The sequence below is a fragment of the Gopherus flavomarginatus genome, chromosome 2, assembly GCF_025201925.1.
Source record: "Gopherus flavomarginatus isolate rGopFla2 chromosome 2, rGopFla2.mat.asm, whole genome shotgun sequence".
Lineage (NCBI taxonomy): Eukaryota > Metazoa > Chordata > Testudines > Testudinidae > Gopherus > Gopherus flavomarginatus.
In genome coordinates, this window is record NC_066618.1 from 210036156 (window position 1) to 210059256 (window position 23101).

At 38.8% G+C, this 23101-nt stretch overlaps 1 protein-coding gene across 2 annotated transcripts in view; it reads right to left on the reverse strand.

Annotated features, from left to right (window-relative positions):
* The window catches only part of RAB12 (RAB12, member RAS oncogene family), a 38136-nt gene extending 16502 nt beyond the window's left edge, over positions 1–21634 (reverse strand). For both annotated transcript variants that reach the window (XM_050942193.1, XM_050942192.1), the window contains exons 1-2: positions 21391–21634; positions 4189–4249 (exon numbers count right to left, since the gene is read on the reverse strand). In XM_050942193.1, the coding sequence (XP_050798150.1) occupies positions 4189–4249; positions 21391–21619 (290 nt within the window). In that variant the 5' untranslated portion in view covers positions 21620–21634. The remainder of the gene's footprint in view (positions 1–4188; positions 4250–21390) is intronic.
* Between the last annotated feature and the right edge of the window lie 1467 nt (positions 21635–23101).

The following is a 23101-nucleotide window of genomic DNA, read 5'->3' on the forward strand; positions in this document are numbered from 1 at the left end:
AATTCAAGAAAAAACTTATGGAATCTGACCTGTTAGAAAACTGCCTGGTTTCCTGACAGCTCGCTCGCTCACCTACCTGGATTGCCAGCTGCCTAAGTACCTTGCTCCACCCCTGGCCAGCTCTCAGGCTTTCCTGCTTCTTGGGCTGCCTGGTAACCTGCTTGGCTGGTTCCCAGGCAGCCCACAACTCACCCTCCATGTGGGCATCAGAAAGTTGAAAAATTACATTTCAGTTCTCCTGAAAGGAGTTTTTCTGAAATTCTCTCTCCCTCTTCTCCCACCCCACCAAAAAAAAACCCGAACACATTTGAAGTTCTTGTTCTGATTTGGAATGAAAAAATTGTCATGGGAAGGAATTTCTTATTTTCATCTTCCAGACAGCTATACTACTTTTACTGTTTATTCCACACATTCACCTGCTGAACCCAACACTGAACTTTTTTTGGAGACATTTCAGCTAATATGGTTCAGCCATTTAGAAGAAAAGGGTTGGGGAAAATGTTTGCTCACGTTAAAAAAAATCATACAGCTATTTTACTGAGCAGGTCTAGAATCCACTGGAGCAGAAACTTGAAATTTGGCTGAGGGGTTGCACTGATGTCAGAGATGTGCCTTTTGCTGACTGGGTGAAATCTGCCCAAATCTGAAAAATCACAGTTCGCACATGCTCAGTAGATATTCATAGCATTTGGCAGCTAAATTCCCAGAAGATTCCATTTGCGTCTGTGCACTGAGTGGACTACATATAACACCATTTCTATAGACTGAGCTTGTCCCAGTTCAGGATTGTATGGATAGAGCAGTATTTTCCCTGCAACTGCTCCTCTCTGTAGCTGAGGGGGCCACTATAGTTTCAGGCACCAGAATTGAGACCAGGGAGACACTCTCCTGCACTCTGTTCATGCCGAGGCAGGAAGGAAGAGAAGGAGGATGCAGTCAGAGTGGGATGCAGGGGGTGAGAAATGAGAGAAAGGGAGAAATAAAGAAGTTCTCAGTCTCCACATTCCTCTGCTGTCAGCAAATAGCTGTGAAACCCGCTGGCAAAGGGTGTATGTCATCTGCCTCTAATGCCTGATCCATATACTCAACCTACTACTGCTACCAGTTACTCCATAAGGCCAAGCGGCAGAGGTCTGAATCCACTGATAACCCTAGTTGGAGGTCAATATGATTCCACATGATAAAACTTTTGTTTTTTCAGTTTTTTTTTAAATATAGGAAATTGTATTAAAAAAATCCTATGCTGAAAGAACATTAAGGTTACAAAGTCAATCATTCAAAAGCTAGGAACTGGCAGAATTAGGTTGCTGGTATTGTGAAGAAAAATTTATTAATATTTGTGAAGTATTTAAGACACTTAGAGTACCATAGAAACACCCAGGATGAAATTAATAATTCTTTAGTCAGTGCAGGGTTTGGAAACTGTGCATTAACAAAGCCAGTGGACACACAATGCAAGGAGGATAAAAAAACAGAACTACCAGAGACAATACACATGGGGGCACGCAAGGTCCCATGCTCTCCCCCAGATTTCTGCCTTTCATTTAGCAACAGCTAAATGTTACAAGGGGGACCCATCCAGAGAGGCCACTTCACGCTCTGCCCCACAGAGTGGGGGTGGGGAATGGGCAAGGCCTTGGGCTGCCTCTTGCCAGGAGGCCCAGCAGTGAGGAGGCAGCAGCTCCCCCTCACCATGTATCCATACAGCTGGCTGTGGGTTGACCCTTCCCACCCCCTGCTACATGGGACTGCTTCTCCCTCCCTGCTGTTGGAGTCCCAGTGCCTCCCATTGCCTACTTTGCAGGCTACCCTGGGGCGAATGCCCCATGGCTGTTCCCAGGGCAGGAGCTGCTCTCCCACTCATATAGCAGTGCAGGGGCTCTACACAGGGAAAACTGCCCCCCTTGCACTGCAGTGGGAGTTGCCATGTCTTCTACAGCTACAGCTTCTAAGATGAGTGAGGGGGCAGAAGTGGCGGGTGGCAATCCCTTCCTGAGCCCCACCACACGGGGCTGGCCTGACCCACCTGGAAGTATTGCTCGCTCCCTTGAATATTCCTCCACGGCCCCCTTGTGAGCACGTCCCCAGTTTGAAAATCTCTGTTCTAGACAAAAAGACAAGCTGTTCTATATCCAGTGCCCCTCCCAACTATTAAATTGTGCCACCCTTCCAATCAATAGTTATGTGCTGCCTCTGCTACTAATTCACTGAATAAGGCTGGGGTCCTATAGGAAAAAAAAATAGTATGTGATCACACAGTAAGAGACTATATCATAATGCATACACACAAGGGGGCTTGATTTTATAACCTTAATGTTCTTGCAATGTACTTTTTTTAAAATGTAATTTATAAACAGACAGGCAAAGCACTCGAGAATGTGTTGTAGGAAACAACTGTTGATTTATCTTCTCTCTTTGCTAATATAAGAAGTGTTTTCCAACATGATTTTATATGTATGTCCAGAGATCTATTTTTTTTTTTAAGTAAGGGTTATTTACAGCAAAGACATTTTAATAGTGAGAATCAAGGAGAAAGACACTTTGGGACTACGTGTATTGATGCTTCCTTGTAATAACTGACGTATATTGGTATAAATTCAGATACTTAGATAATTTTTATGTATTTCATTTCTGCATTAATTTACATGCTACATGACTATTTTAGGCATGCCTCAGCAACTGAGTAAGGGCCACACTTTAATATCCCTCTACATTTGTTTTATAAATTATATTTTCAAACAAAGATCTATGAAGATATTCTTAATAAGTGGGAATAATAAGGAGTTTAAGGGTATCTTTTCTGACAAAAAAACTGATGCTATAAAACATTTATTCAACATTTTAAGAACGTCTGACAAGCTATATACATTTCACATTCAGTGCTACAACAACATCTTGACATAAAAAATGTGCATTACCTCTGCCAGCTTCAGTAGACCCTGGCTAACAATGGTGGCTCAACCACCAGCTCTGTAGTCATAGGTTTCCAAACAGGGACGCAGATGAGGGATGAAGACATGCCAGTAATATTCAAGTGTTAGATGACTGATGATACCAAAGATGCAGCAGCAGTTAACTCAAAGGGAAGCAAGACAAACACATGGTGCAACAAACAGAGTTGATGGTGACCTGCCAAGAGGCGTTAGTAAGCTAAACTCACTTCATCTATGTAATTAAAAATGAAATACTACCAGAACATCCCACTGGTGTCATTTCAACAACCTATGTGCTTTGATTTGCTTTTTCTATGAGTTGTTAGCATCTATAACAATTGATCTCTAATGCCAATTATGCATCAAGCACTGTTAATACACCAAAGCTATTAGATAATTTATAGGATTAGAATCTACATTAACATAGCTGGTTTACTCTCTCCTAACTGTGATTTGTATCATGCTATTGTGCATCATAAGGGACCTCTCAGGAGTAACAATTTCTAACTGAATGCACTGTACTATCATTATTGATCAATAATATCACTTGAGCAATTCTTACCAAGAAGTATGTAATCTTCCCCTGAACAGAAAAAATGTCCAGTCCAAACTGAATTTGCATAGGAGGACATTAATACCATAACTGTTAACACATACTTTTTTTGTTTGTAAATGAGTGTTTTACTTGTAATTACATTGTTACATGTAATGTCACAGAAAGAGCACCTACTATATGAAATTACTGATAAAAAGTTCAGACAAGGCTAAATAGATTCATTTACTCTAGGATGGTAGTTATAACTGAGGTGATTTCCATATGAGTGAATGAAATTGAAACTAGAGGTATTTTTCCCGTCCTTCCCTTGTAGTAGCTTCCTCATGTTTACTATGAAGAAAGTGGATGATCATCTTAATAAATTTTGGATTTGGGGGTTGGTTGGTTGGTTTGTGTTTGTTTACTCCTATGCTGTTTTCTTACATAGCTGATTTTGTTTGTCTCAAGAAAGGCTTTGACACCTCTGTAACACAAGCAGATTTGTGTCAGCACAGTAATATTACATTTATTACATCATCCATCATGCCCCCTCTTGCTCTTGAAAAAAAATAAATGGCTAACAGATTTGTAAGGGAAGGAGCAGAAGGATAAGAGCTAAACCAGCTTATAACAATTAATCATATTAAACAAGCATATTGATCCATGCCAGAAACACAAAAATTAAAAACATACTGCTAGTTGCATTCTTGTTTTACTTACCAGATTTGTAATCTAATTTTCTTTCCTCTTAGCTCTACTGTTTTGATTTTAAAATCAACACCTATAAATAAAATACAGTAAACAAAAAGAAAAGGAGGAATAAGAAGCAAAAGCAATGAGGGTGTAATTTAAAATGATTTTTTTTGTACCTGTGCATGTGTTATACTAATACACTCACAACACTTTGAACAAACATAGATTTACATCACTGTGGGCCAGCAGGGGGAGGGAATAGAGTTATTTCATATAATCTGAGCTATTCAGCCCAACCACCGTTGAAAATGTTTTTCAAGCTATGCAGTATTGTCACTCGCAGCTCTAACGACACAATAGGAAAAAATAGGGTATGATCACTTCCTTCCCTCTATTCATGTTTTATAGTGATTGCTAGGAACAACCAAGCTCTAATTATGATTGTCACAGACTCCTCCCATGTCACGAACAGAGTCAACCTCTCTGCCTCAATTTTGCTATCTGTAAAATGGGAATGATATTTTTAGGTGTTGATGTTTAGTATTTGTAAAGCACTCTGAAGATGATAGTGCTCTATGTTTTTATCCCGGAGTTGTACCTGGTTTAAATTATCATCAATGGCTTTTACATTAGTGTTTCTGTTATAAATTTGACAGCTGTGTATTCTGTACACGTTGTTAAACTCTGAAATATGGCTTCCCATACTTTGTGAAGGAACATATCTGGGGGTGAAATATAAAAAAATATTGTTCCTTATGAGTGAAAATACTCCAGTTTCAATTTTTTGGTTATATTGTGAAGGGTTAATTAGCAATTTCTATGGGTGATCTCTCACAAATCAACCAAAAAGAACAGTACTTTGATATTATAGTGGTTACATGGCAGTGATTCTCAAACTTTTGTACTGGTGACCCCTTTCACATAGCAAGCCTCTGAGTGCGACCTTCCCTTATAAATTAAAAACACTTTTAAATATATTCAACACCTTTATAAATGGTGGATGCAAAATGGGATTTGGGGTGGCGGCTGACAGCTCACGACCCCCCATGTAATAACCTCATGACCCCATGAGGGATCCTGACCCCCAGTTTGAGAACCCCTGTTATATGGCCTTGTGGTCAAGTATTATCCAAAAGATTTGCCAAGTTATAGAGTGCACGCTAAAAATATTACTTAACGATAAATTCATACAAGAAATTCATATGAAAAGTAATATTTCAAAATAAAATTTAAGTTGATAGAAAAATCACAGGCAATTGGCAACATAAAAATGGTGCATAAATCCATAAAACCCAAGCACACAAGAATAGCTCCTCAACTACGTGAAGTGCCAATATGCGTAGTGTTCCAGGATATTTTACATACATTTTCCTGTTTGTCAGTTTCAGCCCCATTCTCCTAATGTGATTTTGTATGAAGATATTTTCCTTTAAATCTTATTCTTGAAACCCACACCCCCACAAAATACTACTACATTTAAGAGAAAGAAAAGACAGGAAGGGATGGTTCAGACTAATACCATTAAACTTACACAGAAACGCAGACGTATAATGTGTCGGAAACTCTCCCCGCCACTCCAATTATTTCACATAACAGTGTAAACCAGTACGGTAAAACAATAGAAACAGAGGAGATAAAATATTTTGGAAAGCTGTTTTTCTAAAGATTGCATTGGCCAATTGCCAAGTCTCCAGCTAATAGTGCTTAGTAGAGAAGTGGACTATAAAGCTTTTATTAAAAAAAGCTGAATTTGGCCCTTTGGTTTTACAACACTTGACTTCTACACACACCAAAATATTTTAACATTGTTTTTCATGACTAATGGTCTAAAACCTGTTATATGGCAAATTTGGAATACACCTCTACCCCGATATAACGCGACCCGATATAACATGAATTTGGATATAACGTGGTAAAGCAGCACTCCGGGGGGGGGGGGCACAGCGCACTCCGGTGGATCAAAGCAAGTTCAATCTAACGCAGTAAGATTTTTTGGCTCCCAAGGACAGCGTTATATCAGGGTAGAGGTATAGTCTAAAAGTTAGGAGCTTTGTTTAAAGGCTATTCTGTCAACACAGCAGTTTACCTTAGCTGATTTAGCTATATTGCTGCAGAACAGAGATGCCAAATATAAATATTTGACCAAATTTTAATATACAAGGTTAAATTTTAAGAAACAAGATCCCCTCAACTCTATTTTAGTCTACCCTACTTTAGTCTGGCTAGGCTGAGAACCAGGGGGATAGACAATATCTATTTGCTTAAACAAAGAACACGTACATTTAAAAAAAAATCCTATCAAACTGACAGAACCAAGTTTTCCAAGTATTACCCTTATACTTCCTCCCGCCTCCTTCCAAATATTTAGCACACTCACTGCATCTTAAGGTATACTGTAAAGTTCTTCAAAGCAAAGAATGTGACTTATGTTTACATCTAACAAAATGGACCCCAAATCTTCTTCGGGGGTTCAGGACCCTACTGCAATACAAGCAGTAAGGAATAAGATGAATTATAATATGTAGCCTGAAATTTCAGCAGACATTGTCAAATACTTTATAAGCCCCTTACTTTAGGATGTTTTTTTTTTTAAAGAGTCTATAAAATTCAGAATATTTTAATGAAACTGATTAAAAACTAATCAATTTTTTCTGCATTCTTGAAAGCCTAATTATAACATTATGCTAAAGTAAAAGAAAATGAAAATGATCAGTCTGAATATACTGTCCAAAGTATGTGAAGTACAAAAGGACAACATAATTTTTTTAAAGTGTTAGTAACACAGCTAGAAGTTGTTTTTTAAAACATAATTTCTTGACAGTCCTCTTTAATCTGCAAAATGTAAGCATCCAAAGTATCATTATTTTGTCTGTAGAGGATAATTAACGTGCTACAGAAATCATCATCATCATTTTAAAATATTACATCAACATACAAAGATATAACTCAAGAAACAAGGAAATTTGGCTTAAATTTATCTAGAACAACTCCCAATCCAACCATGAAGTCTAGTATGTAACATTCTGTTCATGACTTACCATCTAGTGAATTTTCTTTAAATTGAGTTCTTAATTTCAACATTCAGTATTTCCCAACCCTGAGAAATGGAACAGTACATCAACTTTTTTGCCTAACACTACAAGAATCTACCCATTTGCTTGAGTAGAGAAGGAGAGCAGGAAACTCAGAGTGAGGGGCCAAATGCTAGATTAAATCACAAAAGCAGCAGAAAGAATACCATGCTGCTGGTCTGTTGAAATACATCATATGTTCCAAACAGGAGCTTTGTAAGCTGATGTCTTGAAGGAAACAACTGATAGAATGCAGAAGTGCAGAGTGGAGGAGTGCATTCTTTAACAGAATTATTCCAGTGATTTAACATTTAAAAGTTAGTTGGGCCCCCTCAATAGGCTTCAGAGCTAAAGCTCCAGCCTGAGCTGCAACTTCCAGCCATCATCTCTGCAGCTGTTTTTAGAGAGCCAAAGGGAGCCCTGCTAGCCCCCAAGTTTGTTCACACAACTTGGGCTAGCAAGCTTACTCCTGCAGTCTACAAAATCCTATGTAGACAAACTCTAAAGGTACATGCAAGGCCATACACATGCAAAACCGTCACCACCAGATTATGCTGCTGCTTCTCTACGAAGTGGAATTTACTTCTAAATAAAAATGAACATTCTGAAAGCCAATGAAAGATTCTGAATCATCTGATTCCAGTTTTAATTTTTGCAACCTCATCTGTTTCTCAAATTCAAAAGTTAATTTGATACTTATTACAAGTGTTTTTACAATAAAGTGTTATTCATAGGGCTGTCAAGTGATTAAAATTAATCGTGATTATCCTCAATTAAAAATTAATGATTAATTGCACTGTTAATAATAGAATATAATTTAAATATTTTTTGGATTTTTCTACACTTTCAAATATACTGATTTCAATTACAACATAGAATACAAAGTGTACAATACTCACTTTATTTTTGATTACAAGTATCTGCACTGTAAAAAACAAAAGTAGTTTTTTTCAGTACACCTAATACAAGTATTGTAGTGCAATCTCTTTATCATGAAAGTTGAACTTACAAATATAGAATTATATACAAAAAAAACAAAACCATGTAAAAAATTTTAGAGCCTGTAAGTCCACTCAGTCGTACTACTTGTTCAGCCAATTGCTCAGACAAACTAGTTTGTTTACATTTGCAGGAGATAATGCTGCCCTCTTCTTGTTTACAATGTCACCTGAAAGTGAGAACAGGCATTCTCATGGCACTGTTGTAGCTGGCATCACAAGATATTTACATGCCAGATGTGCTAAGGATTCACAAGTCTCTTCATGCTTCAACCACCACTGCAGGAGACATGTATACATGCTGATGACAGGCTCTGCTTGATAAGAATCCAAAGCTGTGCAGACCAATGCATGTTCATTTTCATTATCTGAGTCAGAGGCCACCAGCAGAAGGTTGATTTTCTTTTTTGGTGGTTCAGATTCTGTAGTTTCTGCATCAAAATGTTGCTCAGATTTTGGAAGGCATTTCAGATTCTTAAACCTTGGTTCAAGTGCTATAGCCACCTTTAGAAATCTCCCATTAGTAACTTTTGTGTTTTGTGAAATCTGCAGTGAAAGTGTTCTTAAAATGAACAACATGTGCTGGGTCATCATCCGAGACTGCTATAACATGAAATATATATAGAATGTGGGTAAAACAGAGCAGGAGACATACAATTCTCCGTCAAGGAGTTCAGTCACAAGTTTAATTAACACTTTTTTTTTAAATGAGTGCCATCGGCACGGAAGCACGTCCAATGGAATGGGGTCTGAAGTGTGAAAGGGCATACGAATGTTTAGTATATCTGGCACGTAAATACCTTGCAATCCAGCTACAAAAGTGCAATGCAAACGCCTGTTTTCACTTTTTGGTGACACTGTAAATAAGAAGCAAGCAGCATTATCTCCCCTAAATGTAAATAAACTTGTTTGTCTTAGCAGTTGGCTGAACAAGAAGTAGGAGTGAGTGGACTTGCAGGCGCTGAAGTTCTACACTGTTTTGTTTTTGAGTGCAGTTATGTAACCAAAAAAATATTAAAATTCTACATTTGTAAGTTGCACTTTCACGACCAAGAGATTGCACTAGAGTACTTGTATGACGTGAACAGAAAAATACTATCTCTTTTACCATTTTTAGTGTAAATATTTGTAATAAAAATAATACACACGTAGATTTAAATTACAACACAGAATACTACACATATGAAAATGTAGCAAGACATTCAAAATATTTAATAAAATTCAATTCAGATTTTATTAAGAGTGTGACTAAAACTGCTATTAATTGTGATTACTTTAAGCTAATCCTGTGAATTAACTGCAATTGACAGCCTAGTTATTTATAGAAAATTTTCGGAAAATATGGCACCATAAAAATCTGAACCAACTCTACAGCATGTTTAAGCCAGACACTAGAAATGATTTTCTATCAAACAGGACCTTCAAAGTAAAAAAAAAAAAAAAAAAAATCTAACCATCTGTTTCAAGTACTAACTAAGCCATATACAAATATTTACTTTGCGTAATCAGCTCTCGAAAATATGACTTGCAAAACACATTACACTTCTGAAATCTAAAAAGCAGTAATTGAAACTTCTAAGTATCAATTGGTTCAGTATTCTTGACATTGTGCCAATTTACAAATTGTCAGTTTGCCTCTGGTCATTACAAAACAACCTAGATTAGCCTATTTTAACACTGGCTGATGGTATAGTTAGATTATTATTAGTCATTCATGCAGTGGGTGGTAATAAAATGGATCAGTGCTATAAAAATATGACTACTCATTTTAGGTAGAGTTTAAGAAATGCATTTTACACAAAAATTTTAAAAAAAAAAAAGGGTCCCTCTATGGATATTTCTCATGAGAAAAACGCAATAAACCTAACAGAGCTTTGCTCCAAAATTGTGTATCTTCCAAAAGTCATTGGTGAGGATTTAAAATTAGCTTTTCTGCGGAGTAGGAATATTGCATCTCCTCTGCCTTTTAATCCTGAGGCTTTGTTTACACTGCCCAGCTTTTAGCGACATGTCTGTGACACTACAGCCGTGCCACTAAAAGGTGTGCAGTGTAGCTGCCATTTGTCAGCAGGAGACAGCTCTCCGGACAAAAAACTTCCACCCCCAATGAGTGGCCCGGCAGGAGAGCGCTCCTGCCACCAAAACGCCCTTCACACCGGTGCTTTTCATTGGTAAAACTTTTGTCATTTAGTATGGGTGTGTGTGTGTGTTTTTAACATCCCAAAATGACAAAAGTTTTGCCAACAAAGTTCCAGTGTAGACAAAGCCTGAGTTTGCTTAGTTTATTCATCGAAGGGTAAAGCTACACAGCAAATGAACATGTCATTGTAGCCATCTGAATACTAAGTCCACCAAGGGCTCACTTTAAGAACTTGGGTTGCTAAAATGCACTGAAGTCTATGCCATCACATCGTCACTACTACTATTACCTGTGCTAGCTAAATTAATGTTAGTGCAGCCACGCCTACCCACACTACACCACCACCTTCATTTGCTATGTAGACATACCTTAACTCTTGGCGGGGTTCTATACCCTTAATGTTTTGCCACTGATATATTAAGAAAATACAGTTTGTGAAAAATGAAGTTGATAGGACAACAGTAAGTCAACTGAGTTCATTATAAATATGGTTAACTGTTTTTAATCAAAAAGAGTAAGGAATGTTTAATTAAAATTCCTTAATGGCAAAAATTTGACTGAAGCAGGAGCAAAACAATTCCTCTCACATGGAACATGAACTATTCAAAATATTTCTCTTAATATTAATTTAAAAGGTGCGTTGCAAAAGAGAAAGTGCTTTAATTCTTCATGATGTATAAAGACAACCTAAGATGTTCTGTCCTTACCCGCGCAAGAGTTGTTTTTTACATCAGAAATATTAGATACTGTCTAGCAGTTTTTGCTCAAAGGCTCTTCAAATTGGAAAATTTAGTAAGATGAGATCCCCAGTGAAAACCAACTGAGAGGGAAAGAAATTTTAAGTTAACGCTCTGTTCAGTTTAAACAAACAATCCTCACCCTTTTAACTGAATGCTGAGAAAGCTCCCAACATTTCTCTAATTCTCCAAGGCATCCTCCAGCAAATATGGAAAGAAAAGACTTGATAGTTCTGGTATTTCTGATGTAAAACTTCCACCCCTTCCATTTATAACAACACTGCAAAGGGAGGGCACAATTTTATTTTCCTGTGCAGGTTACCTTTAAATCAGAAGACACTGTTTTAGCTAGTTCTCAAATATTCAATATTTGGCTCCCTGGATTGATGAAGTGATCATTACAATAACAGTGACGTAAAGATCAAACAGTCTGCTATAAGAGCACACTTTATAATATGAAGTATATTCAAACATACCAATGGGTCTTAAAAACCTTAAAAGCATATATTATATACTTAAGATTAAAACTGTTTATAAACATTCCAAAGAAGACTAAAACACTAATTTCAGTATCAAATTTATTTCACTGCTTGGTTTCATGACAAAGTTTAATTTTTAAAGAAGTCAATCAAAACTGCTGGACAACATTAAACCTTCCATCATTTTCTTATTATCCCTTCTATACATAATATTTTGGACCTTGAAATGTGCCATTTATTTTAGCCCGTGTGGTTATCCTTAAGCCTAGTCTACACTACGTGGTTAGGTCAACATAAGCTGCTTTGCGTCAACCTAGCAGTAGAAGTTTCTTCACTTAAATCTGGCTCCCGCTAACATAAGTGCCTCTCTACACCGATTTAGTAACACCACCAGCCCAGGCAGAATGGATTCAAGGTCGATGCAATTAGGTTATGACACTGCATTGCTTATGTCAACTGTTACCGGATTTCAGAAGCCATCCCACAATGCCCCATGCTGACAATACAATTGATACAAGCGCTCTTGGTGAGGTTGTACAACTCCGACACAAGGACTCAAATATGTGTGCGCACACACACAAATGTTTTAATAACTGGGGTTGGTGGCTGTAAGCCAATGTAAATTAGGGCGAGATAATTTTGGCCTTAAGAAACTGTTTGGAATCAGCTTAATTCACAATTTCTGCTATATTCTAAATAGGTTTTTATATTGCGCTCATTACTGTTGTATATGAGCACAATCCTGCAGTGCATTAAGCAAAGTGACTACACATCTATCATATGTCTATTGTCTCATTCTCTTTCCCTAAAGGAAGAAGCATGTGCAGTGAAATATCTTGTTTTGGTCAGCTTGATTTTTCTTATACAGCACAGAAATGCAACATCAGTATTACTAACAATACATCTAGCTGTCCCACACAAAACTTTTGGCATTTTTAACCAACTCCAGTGCTTGCCACTTAATTTGAACACTATCTTAAAACTACATGTAATTGTATTAAAACCTCACGAATCCCTTTTGTTGACCAAATTTTGCATAACTTAAATCACTGACTATGGCAACTTTTAATTTAATTAACAAAGACAAAATTTCTGAATGAGCAAGCTTAAAAAAAGGGAAAAACTATTCAGATTTGTAATTTCTTGGTTGCTTTCCACATTAATAATACTTTTACAAGAATGTTGTTTAAAAATATCTTTTGTCAGTGTATGTGTACCTCATTTTGACAGTAAGAGAACAAGGATAGCATACAACATAAATCATTCCTAGTCTCCTCAAAGATCAGTCAAATCATCTTTGCTAACTGATTTAATATTTCAGAGATTAAAATTTAAATATAAACTTCTGATTTCTACAGGCTCCTTCTAATGTCCCCATCACCGACTTTTAGGAGAGCAGAATTAACCACAGATTTTGAGTTTGGTAGAAAATTCTTCAAACCTTAAATAAAATAAAATAATGGACACATGAAAAGGTGCATGATATACCCAACATTTTTTTTAATTATAGCCAAAGTATCAAAATATTACTAAAGAAGGAGTAGAAGAGACAGAAGACAAAAGCAGCCAAACCTGAGGAAATAGCAGCAACGGATCAGAACATGACCCGCATCAAAAGACATCAACAAAAACTTTAATTTAATCTGCCACCTTGGAATTTGGGTGCTTAATTATGCAAACACTGCAAAAACTGAACTGCACAGGATATAATCTAATAAAACAGAACACTTGATAACTGTTAGTAGTAAAAAGCGTATTAAATCTAAATAAAATCTTTTTTAAAAAAAAGTTCATGCAAGTTCTCTATGCCACTAATTAAACACATCTAAATTTCACTGAGGGAGCTGTTTGGCACATGTCAGCAATACTGAAAATGAGGCCACTTATACTTATGTAGGTGCCCAAAGAGGAGCATGGATCAGTGTTTACACTGCACTCCCTGCCAGTACCTGGCTCGGCAAAGCTAATGATCCAACCAGCAGACCAAATTCAATGAGGAATCCTGATCACATAACACCTGAGGCACTTTGTGCCTATGCTAAGAAGGTGCCCAGATATGGAGTCAGGATCCTAACTCTACCCAATCTGTTATTTTAAAAGTCTAACTTGCTAATCTTCATAAACCAGTGGTCAAATGTAAGCAAGCTATGTTAGGAGACGGCAGGTGTACCTGCTTACGCTTACTTTGAAATGAGGCATGAACTTTGTGTCAGCATGTGATGTTTTGGGAAGAGCCAACAGGCTTTTATAATTCCCCTCCCTTTTTTAAAAAAATCCCTCCTCCCACACCAAGTGTTCAGTGTACCACAAGCAATAAATATGTTTAATATAAAATCATGCTACTCACTGTGAAAATTAAAAGAAAAATCCCAAAATGTCTTTTCTTTGTGTGCATGTTGGAATTGAGGGCTGTGTGTTTTGGATGCCCTTATTTTACAGACACCACGTTTGCCATCTGAAAGCCTCCCCTTGGGGTCCAAATCTGTATTGCCTACACATTCAAGACTCCCAGGATCTTCAAAAGGGAGAGTTGCATGAGTAAGGAGTGCAGATTTGAGCCTCTAATTTACATTTAAGTGTTCTCACATTGTATTGATTCAATGTATTTCTTTCTCGAAACTTGCCTAACGTGCTGTCCTGGATAATTCTATTAATCAAGTGATTTTTCCTGCAAATTGAATGTGTTTGTCAAAATATGATTAAAAGCTTGAGCAAACCCTTATTAAAATATATAACAAATACAAGATTATGCATTAAGCCATGCTGTAAAACCTTCAAAACCTAAGAGAACGTACTGGTTAATATTGATAGAATAAACATGTGAACTCTGTATAAAAGTGATTCCTATAAATGATCAACATGTGCATTTTTAAAAGCATACTTTTGTTACAAGAGTCCATACAACCTTTTGCAATGATCACATTTCTAAGAACTACTAATCAGGTTTTAGGATACCTTAATCTTCAACTTCTAATGGGCATGTTATATGTGGAACTAAACTGACAGTATCCTTTTAAAAAAGTGACTGAACAGGTCAAAAAAAGTAACAGCATGCATGTGAAATTTGCTGAAAAACATTGTGTGCATTAGTGACAGTCAAAATAAGGGTAAATCGGTGAGTATGGTTAGTATGATGCATCTTATTACTGAAAAATCATTTGATATTGTTGCGTATATCACAGATTGATTAGAGGCAAAGCCTGGCCCAGGGCAGATTAAAATGCATTATTCTGGCTTTGAGGCAACAGGATTCTCAAGCAAGGCACAAACTGAAAAATACAGTTGAAAAAATATAGTTGGGATAGTTCTCCTAGTTAACGTACAACAATTTGTTTAGTTTTTTAAACGGACTAAAGGAAGCTCCTCTGGTTAAACATTTATTATTTAAGGTTTACAATTTTAAAAAGGGCAGGTAACAAGTGTAGTGAAGGAAAGGGGCAGTTGGAGTCATTTCAGCACACAAGTGACTTTGAGGAGAGGAAAGCAGCAACAAATACAGACAAACAGAGTAGATGAATTCAAAATTATTTGAACATATTAAATTTAAAGCCTATAAACTAACCATACTAAAGCTTTGAACCAATGTGCAGTGAGGTCAATAGAAAGGCTCCCATTGACTTAAATGAGCATTGAATCAGGCCCTTACTTTTTTCCTGACTGAAATGACTCATGTAATCAACAAAGGAGAAGAAAACTCATATGGAAACCTTTTTAAAAGAAATGTAAAATGGTATGCCCATCATGCTCTATCAAGGTTCTTTTAATAAGTTATTTTTAAAATAAATTTAAGTGAAACCACCCATTTCAAAGAGCACAGAACAGGTTAAAGATCAAGAATGATTCATGGATGAAAACTAAACTGGTGCAGGTATAGTTAATACATTAGAGGCAGGTATTATCAACTGCCCTTAAAAGTTTGAGCAGCGCCTAGCACAATGAGGATTCAATCCTGGTCAGGGCCTTTATGCTTTACAGTAATAGAAGGTATTAAGTAGAGCACCCAAAAATTGAGATGCCCAAAGTCATTAGTCACTTTTGAAAATTTAGGCCAACATCCTTGTAAATATATTCACTAGGTTATTACACACTAAACAGAAAGTTGTAATTGATTTCCAAAATGTTTTAATCATTGAACAGCTTTTTATAAAGTAAATCTTCAAATACATTTTTAACTTGCAATGGCAGAAGAGTGGGCAGAAGCAGATTTACAGTACTTTAGGCTAAGAAGTGTACTAACATTTTGGCAATGGGAATAGGAAAAGATGAGTTGCAGACTTCCTGTATTAACTAGCTTTATGGGTTAACTTGAACAAATATTTGTATTTCTAAGACTTGTGATGGAGGAAGCTGCATCTGTGATAAACTACTGGGTTCCCAATACTCAGACCAAACAGAAAACTTGTTAAGACACTTTTAAGCCAACTGCACTGCCCAGCTTTTAAAAAAGTGGAAACTATTCATGCCATGAACTCAGTCCTTTGAATCTGAAATCTAACATTTAAAATACACTTTTTTTTTTTTAACTAGGTAGTAATACTTGTCACAAATGATCTCACGGTACTTTGTGCAAGAATATGGGGGAGGGGACTTGCCCCAACAATGGCCAAATTCAGATGGAGGTACCTTATTTTTTCTTTCAACTGGTTATCATATACTTATTCACTGCTTATTCTAAATTGTCAATTGCTGCCATGTAAAGCAGCAGCCAGGTTTCACCTCAGGGATTATTATACTTCTGTCACAGGTAAAAAAATTTCACTATATATAATTCTCAGTTTCCAGAGATAAAAATACAAACCCATAATTAAGTATCATCTGCATGTTTTGTTGCTTCTGACACTATCTCAGCTGTTCACAGCCTGGACTGAGTTTGACAGCTGCACTCCACACTCCTTGCTAACTTAGAGCCCCTATATTTACTGTCATTAGAATGAGTACTAAACTAGTACCAATTATGGGCTATTACTTGTTCAGACTGTCCCATGGTGCCAATATAACCAACACAAGAAAAGTTTTAAAGAGAACAAATTATTTTGTGTATTTACGGGGGGTGGGGAGCACACTTAACCCATGCACTATACATTATTAATACCATGACAACATCTGTAGATTACTTGCATCACAAAGTGTTACAACAGCTAGTACTGATTAAACTTTCTGCAGTAAGCATGAAAACAGCTTTGTGTGTGAACAACTGGATTTTACCAGAAGAAAAGTTGAGAACACTGTTTCTTCTGGCATTAAACTGACCTCCTGCAAATACAAGTGGCTTCTTTAACTATTACCTGAAAATACTACCAGGTGCACCACTTGTTTAGCACACACCCAGATTGATTTTATTACTTAACATATTAAACACATTATAGAAATATAGAGCATTTCTATAATCAAGCTTAACTGAATAAATGTATTAATGTAAACTGAGCTGATTTTTCATTAAAAAGGTACTCCTCATCTACAGCTAGTCTTCTCTGAACTCACAGAATTACTGTCTTCTTTCTTAGCTCACAGCTACAATCATATCAGTTATTGGAGAGTCCTTTGCATTTCTGCCTGTCAGATGGCAACAAGTCACACAAGACTGTACTCAATCCACTCACCAATTTCCATTTAAGAGCAAGTGTTCTAGATCTCTGCATTCCCCCCCACCCCCACGACACACACAAAAAACCCCAACCCATGAGCTAGACAGACAGAAGGCCTGTGAAAGCATGGAGTTTTAGAGAGGTGACAAATGGCAGGAGTGAGATTTAAATACAAATCTTTCATCATCTGCTGCCTCAAATTGCTGGGGGGTGGGTGGGGGGAGAGAGACATCTTGTATATGCTAATATTTAAAACATTTTTGGTATCAATATATTTTATCATAATTATCCAGTGCCTGAAGATTTCGGCTCAAGATAATACCAAGTATTTCTAATAAGTAAAAGGATCAAATAAAAAAGAATTTGACTAGATTTTAAATTAAAAACCACCTACACTGAACTTAAATGCAGTTTCATGGAAAAGACCTAAAAGACCCCTGAATCCTGACAATTTGTTGTTTTCCAACCACATTTTCCTATTAAAAATCCCCAAACTCTCTTGTTGCTGTGTGAGGAACTCCTAAAGAAGTCACTGACTACACAGGGAAACAAGGAAAACTGAATGACACAATGTTGTCAAATGTGCTAATATTATGAAAGATCAATACTTTTATTCTCTATTTTCTTTCAGTTATAGTAATCTCTGGTGTCAGTGGAAAGTGGAGATGCAATCCCTAAAAGGATAACAAGAACTATACCATTAGTTTGTGCATATATAAAGAGAATGACTTTTCTAAACAAAATAGCATCTTTGTCAAAATACCTAAAAGTACAAATACAAGCTGTGGTTTAATAGTAAGACTACAGAACAACTAAGAGTCACAATCTTAAGGTCTGGCATACAAAACTCTACATAGCAACATTTTGTTACTCATTTGGCAACAGTATCCAAAATCAGCAAATATTTGAGATCCAGTAGGCTCCTGCTATGTACATATAAAATTAAGAAAACAATGCTCTAGCCAAGAAGTTTAGTATTTAAAACAGTGAAGCACTATAGATATGTAGTACACCATGTGCTGCTATAAGGATGTGCTGTTGAAATCTGACAGGTCATTTCTGAAAGTCTTCACAGAAGTAGTGTGCTTTTGAGGTGAGATTTGTTGTATAATTTATACAACAGAAATTTATAATTTAGTCAACTAATTTTGCGTTGTGGAATATGTAAACAAGTATTAAAATTCCTCATCTTTTCTATTGAATCACTTCTTCCCCTCCAAATGCACCAGCCCGGTGTGCCCATAACATCAGTAGGGGCAGAAAGCAGCCATTGGCTCCTACAGACCTGAGACACCCAACCATTTTATCAATCACATTTGAAATCCTTTGTGTCAGCCTGGTGCCCTGAACAGCCTACAAGTTTCACTTAAGAAATTATTAAGCAGCTAAAGAAAACATTTTGAACTTTGGTCTGTTGGGCTTACATTGGTACAGCTAAATATAAAAATTAGTGTATAGCTGAGCTGGGACTGTCAATATTAAGTAAAAAAAAGGAAGGAATTTTTATTCTAGAGTTCAAACTATTTTAAATACAGATTCACAATATAATCACTAAATCCCATCCCCCATGTGTATCTGTTTCTTCAGTTACATCTAGCTTTCTCCTTCCAAATTTGAGCTCAAAGCACATTCAATTTACAGAACTTCTCCCCCAACCTCCCAAAACACCCAAAAACCAGGGAAGCACGTCCTGCTGGATCAGTCACAAGATTTTCACTTTGGCTTCAACCACATTCTTTGTTTGTAATTCCAGAAAACCATTCTCCCTGGAAAGGTGATAACATGAAAAAAATAGGGAGGTGCTTGATGATTACAATTGAAGACCAAATTCTGATCTCAGTTTAACTTCAGTATGGGGTTATTTTGGATTTACACCATTAGTATAAAAATAGAGTTTATTCTCTCTTGTATTTTCTTCCCAACTTGAAGACTCAGTGCTATATGGTACGAAGAATTAAGGGGCAACTTTAATTTGGGGCTATGAAAAGCTCATGTTCTACTTACTTCAGAGCTCTCAACAGCTCTCAACTTTAAAACTTTAGTCGTGAAGGCTCAAAATAATGCTTTTATTTTCAAGTATTTCTACATGTAGTTTGGTGCAAGTAGATTCCTATGCTCCTTTGATGTTGCTATACTTTTTAAATCAAATATTTTGTAATCTTTTGTAACCACACCATTATTTATTTCCTGTTTTGCTAAAATTAGGAACCATTTGTGCTTGAATCACTGGTTTATCTAGCAAATCAGATTTCCTCACTACTCAGATAAAAACTGACCAGTTTCCAAAGCATACCTCCCTCCAGCACTTTTTGCACACCCTTATTCACCATGGAAAATCAACCGGGTTTTATTGCTAATCCCACCCAGAAAGAGTGCTTAACATAGGTCAACAACAAGTTTTCCTGCATACACTTTGTTCATCACCAGAGGAGATTATGAGTGGGAAGACATGCTTTACACCATGGGAGAGCTCTCCCGGTGATAAAAAAAGCCCACACCGAACAAGCAGTGAGTGCTTTATAAAGTGCTATCTATATTGGCGCTTTTCAGTTCTAAAACTTTTATCGCTCAGGGCGGTGTTTTTTCATACCCCTGAATGACTAAAGTTTTAGCACTGAAAGTGGGAGTGTAGACACAGCCTTAAAGAGGATAAATTCTAATCCTAGTTTCATTTCCTTAACCTTAAATGATCTTGCCATGGGTAATGGAAGCTATAAGCGTTTTTTCATACCACCACCAAAATCAAATCTATATTAACATCTCTTCAGATGATCCCACCGGTCTGGCACTTTTATATTGCACATTTAAGGTTTTGTAACAAAAAGCAGATCCTGTGCTCCTAACTTCAGAACAATGTACAGTTGTTAACAGAAAACCATAAGCACTACCAAGTTTAGCTTTTCAAAGAAAGCAGCAAGGAATAAGAACTGTCAAAATAAACATTAAAGCTGTCAAAATAAACACTAAAACTATAACAACAACCATTTTAGAATTAATTTGTCAGAGGAAGATATCTCTATTTCTAAAAAGCAGCATTATTACTTTCCATCAAATGTTTAGAACTCTTCAGGCTCCAAGCTGCAATTAAGCACACATTTTACAGAAAGATAGCCTTAGCATAACCACCAACTTGTCACAACACTGAAAGTTCAGCTCCAAAATTAGGCCTGTAATAAAAAGGCAGACTAAAATTTGTTTTCAGGTTGCTCTAGGCTTGATTCTTTCTTCCTCCCCTTAATCCTTCACCCTTCTGTGCCAAAAAATACTCCACCTGGAGAGGGTGCGTACTGATGACTAAACTCTATACCAAGATTTGCTATAAAACAATTTGTTTGCTCTGCTAGTTGCTGTCCAAGACAGTGAACTACATACACAAGGTAAGAGATGATACTAATTGTCAATCTCAAACTAAAGCTTTCTACAAATCTAGAACCTTATGCTGAGCACCCATTACGTTTTCCAAGGGAAATGCTTTAAAATCCTGAACCAATACTTGAATGCACATTCAATTTGCTACGTACTCAGGCACCTTTTTATTGCTGACGTTTAAAATACTTGCATTTTTAACATGCAGCATGGGAGGCCTTGAGATCCATTTCCTATTACAAGAGCATCATTAAGGGTTTGAGTGTCTTTTTTAAGAACACAATGCAAGGGGCTGGAATTGATGGCAGTATGTGCCAGACTTATCCTGAGGAGCAAGGGCTCTAAACTCCTCTCCACACCAGTGACCGCCGCCCGCCCGGGAAGAGGCTCTCTGGGAGCTTTCTAACGCGTTACTCGCCTTTCCCCTATGCTCAGGGCTCATGTTACGGTTCCAGGGGCTGTTGGGGCCGAGGGTGACGCGCCTGAGTCAGAGGAGTGAGGCTTGGAGCAGGAGGGGGGGGGGGGGGAACTAGTGTCCACCCCCCCGCGATGTCAGGTCGGCAGAGCGACCAGCCGGCCCGTACGTGCGGGGCTCAGGAGAGGGCCCGGGCGGAGCTGTTGACAGAGGAGCAGCGAGGGGACACGACAGGTTGCTGGCGGCGGGTGTTTAGTTACGGGGGCGGGCTGCAGCTCCGGGCACCGGGCCGAGGGGCGGGCGGGGCACTGCCAGAGCCCAGCCCCAGCCGGCACGGGGGCAATGCGGGAGTCGCGGCGCTCGCTCCGGCCCGGCCAGGCCGCTCTCCCGCGAGGCGGGGCTGGGGGATCCCGGCGCCCGCCCGCCCGCGGCTCTTACCCACGGTTGACTTGCAGGCCTCGCAGAAGGTGTCGTCGGTGAAGCGCTCCATCAGGCTGGTCTTGCCCACGCCCCGCGAGCCGATGATGATGACTTGCAGCTTGAAGTCGGCCGGGCGCGGCGGCTGCTTCCTGCGGCGGGACTGCGGCCCCGAGAGCGCCGGGGAGCCCCCCGCCGCGAACTCCCGCCCCGCGCCGCCCCTGCGCTGCAGCCCGGAGCCCGGCTCCATGACCGCGGGCGGCTCCTGCGCGACTCCGCCCCGCCGGCTCCCCGCGAGCGAGCGAGCGCGCGCGCCGCTGCCCCAGGCCTGAGGGGAACGGGAACGCCGCGGCCGCCTGGACAACGAGCGCCCCGCGCCGCAGCGAGCGGGACCCGCCGACGGAGGAGCAGCGCCCCCTAGAGCGCGGGAGGGCCGAGCTGGGAAACCGCCCTCACACACACCCCCGCGGGGGCTGAAAGGAATAAACACGCCCCTGTATGTGTGTAGCAGCTAACAGTGTGGGGCACGCCTGGGGCCGGGCGTGCATGTAACCTCTGGTGCTGCCTGTGCTGAGCTCGGCTAGCCCCCGGGGGTCCTGGGCTCGCCCTTGCCCCTGGGTGGAAGTGAAGCAGCCAGAGATGGGGATCAGCATTTCCCAAGTAGGCTAAGTGCACCTGCAATGTAGTTTTAGCCAGGTGGGTCCCAGGATATTAGAGAGAGGAAGTAGGTGAGGTTTTGTGGAAACAAGTTCTGGTGGGGAGAGATACAAACTTTGGAGCCACACAGCTCTTAAATCCACCCATCGGATTTATGGCTTTTTACAACAGCTTATAACCAATAACCCCCTTTTTGTCCTGTGACTGCAGCAGTATTGCGGTGTTAGTCTACCATGATTGGGCCCTTACTTATGGTAAACAGTCTATTCCACCTCTCTCAGACCTGAAGACAAGCTGTGTGTGGCTAGACAGCTTGCCTCTTTCACCAACAGAAGCTGATCCAGTAAAAGATATTACCTCATCGACCTTGTCTCTTTCAGGGCACATAACTGTTTGCACATGGCTAACTTTGGAAATCATATCACTGAGTTCCTGGCTGATTCACAGATTTTAATGCCACAATGATTATTAGGTGTGACCTGATATATAAGACAGGCTGCAGCATACAGCTCCTGGGATCTGCCCCTCCTACATCCACCACACTCTCTTCTAGCAGGAGAATTGTATTTCAAAAGGCCAGGGTGAGTTGGGTATTTTTTTTTGTTTTTGTTTTGTAAAGATTTTTTTTTTTTAACCAGGGTGCTCAGTGTGGCTTCTGAGCTCTCATTTCCTGTCTTCATCTTCTCCGATCAGTGTTCCCAGCCCCCTGAAGAAGTCCTTAATTGTGCCATCATAGTTCTTAATTCAATTAATACACTAAACCTATGGTTGTGAATCAGTTAGGATTGCTACACACAACATATGAGGCACAAACCCACAAAAACAACCAAGTGAAAAACCACTTTAAAGTACCTACACTTTACTTAACCTTCTCACAACAATTGTACACCACTTCCCATGCTCACTGCAACCTTAACTCTGGTCCAGTCTATCCACTTACCAAGCTCCCTCCCTTCCAATACTAGCAGTTGTGGCTGTTTGCTGCAGAATATTGTTGTGGTGGAGAATGTAGTTTTTTAAAGGTGATGATGGAAGGATGTCATTCCTAATGGGATGGCATTAAGCTTGCAACGCA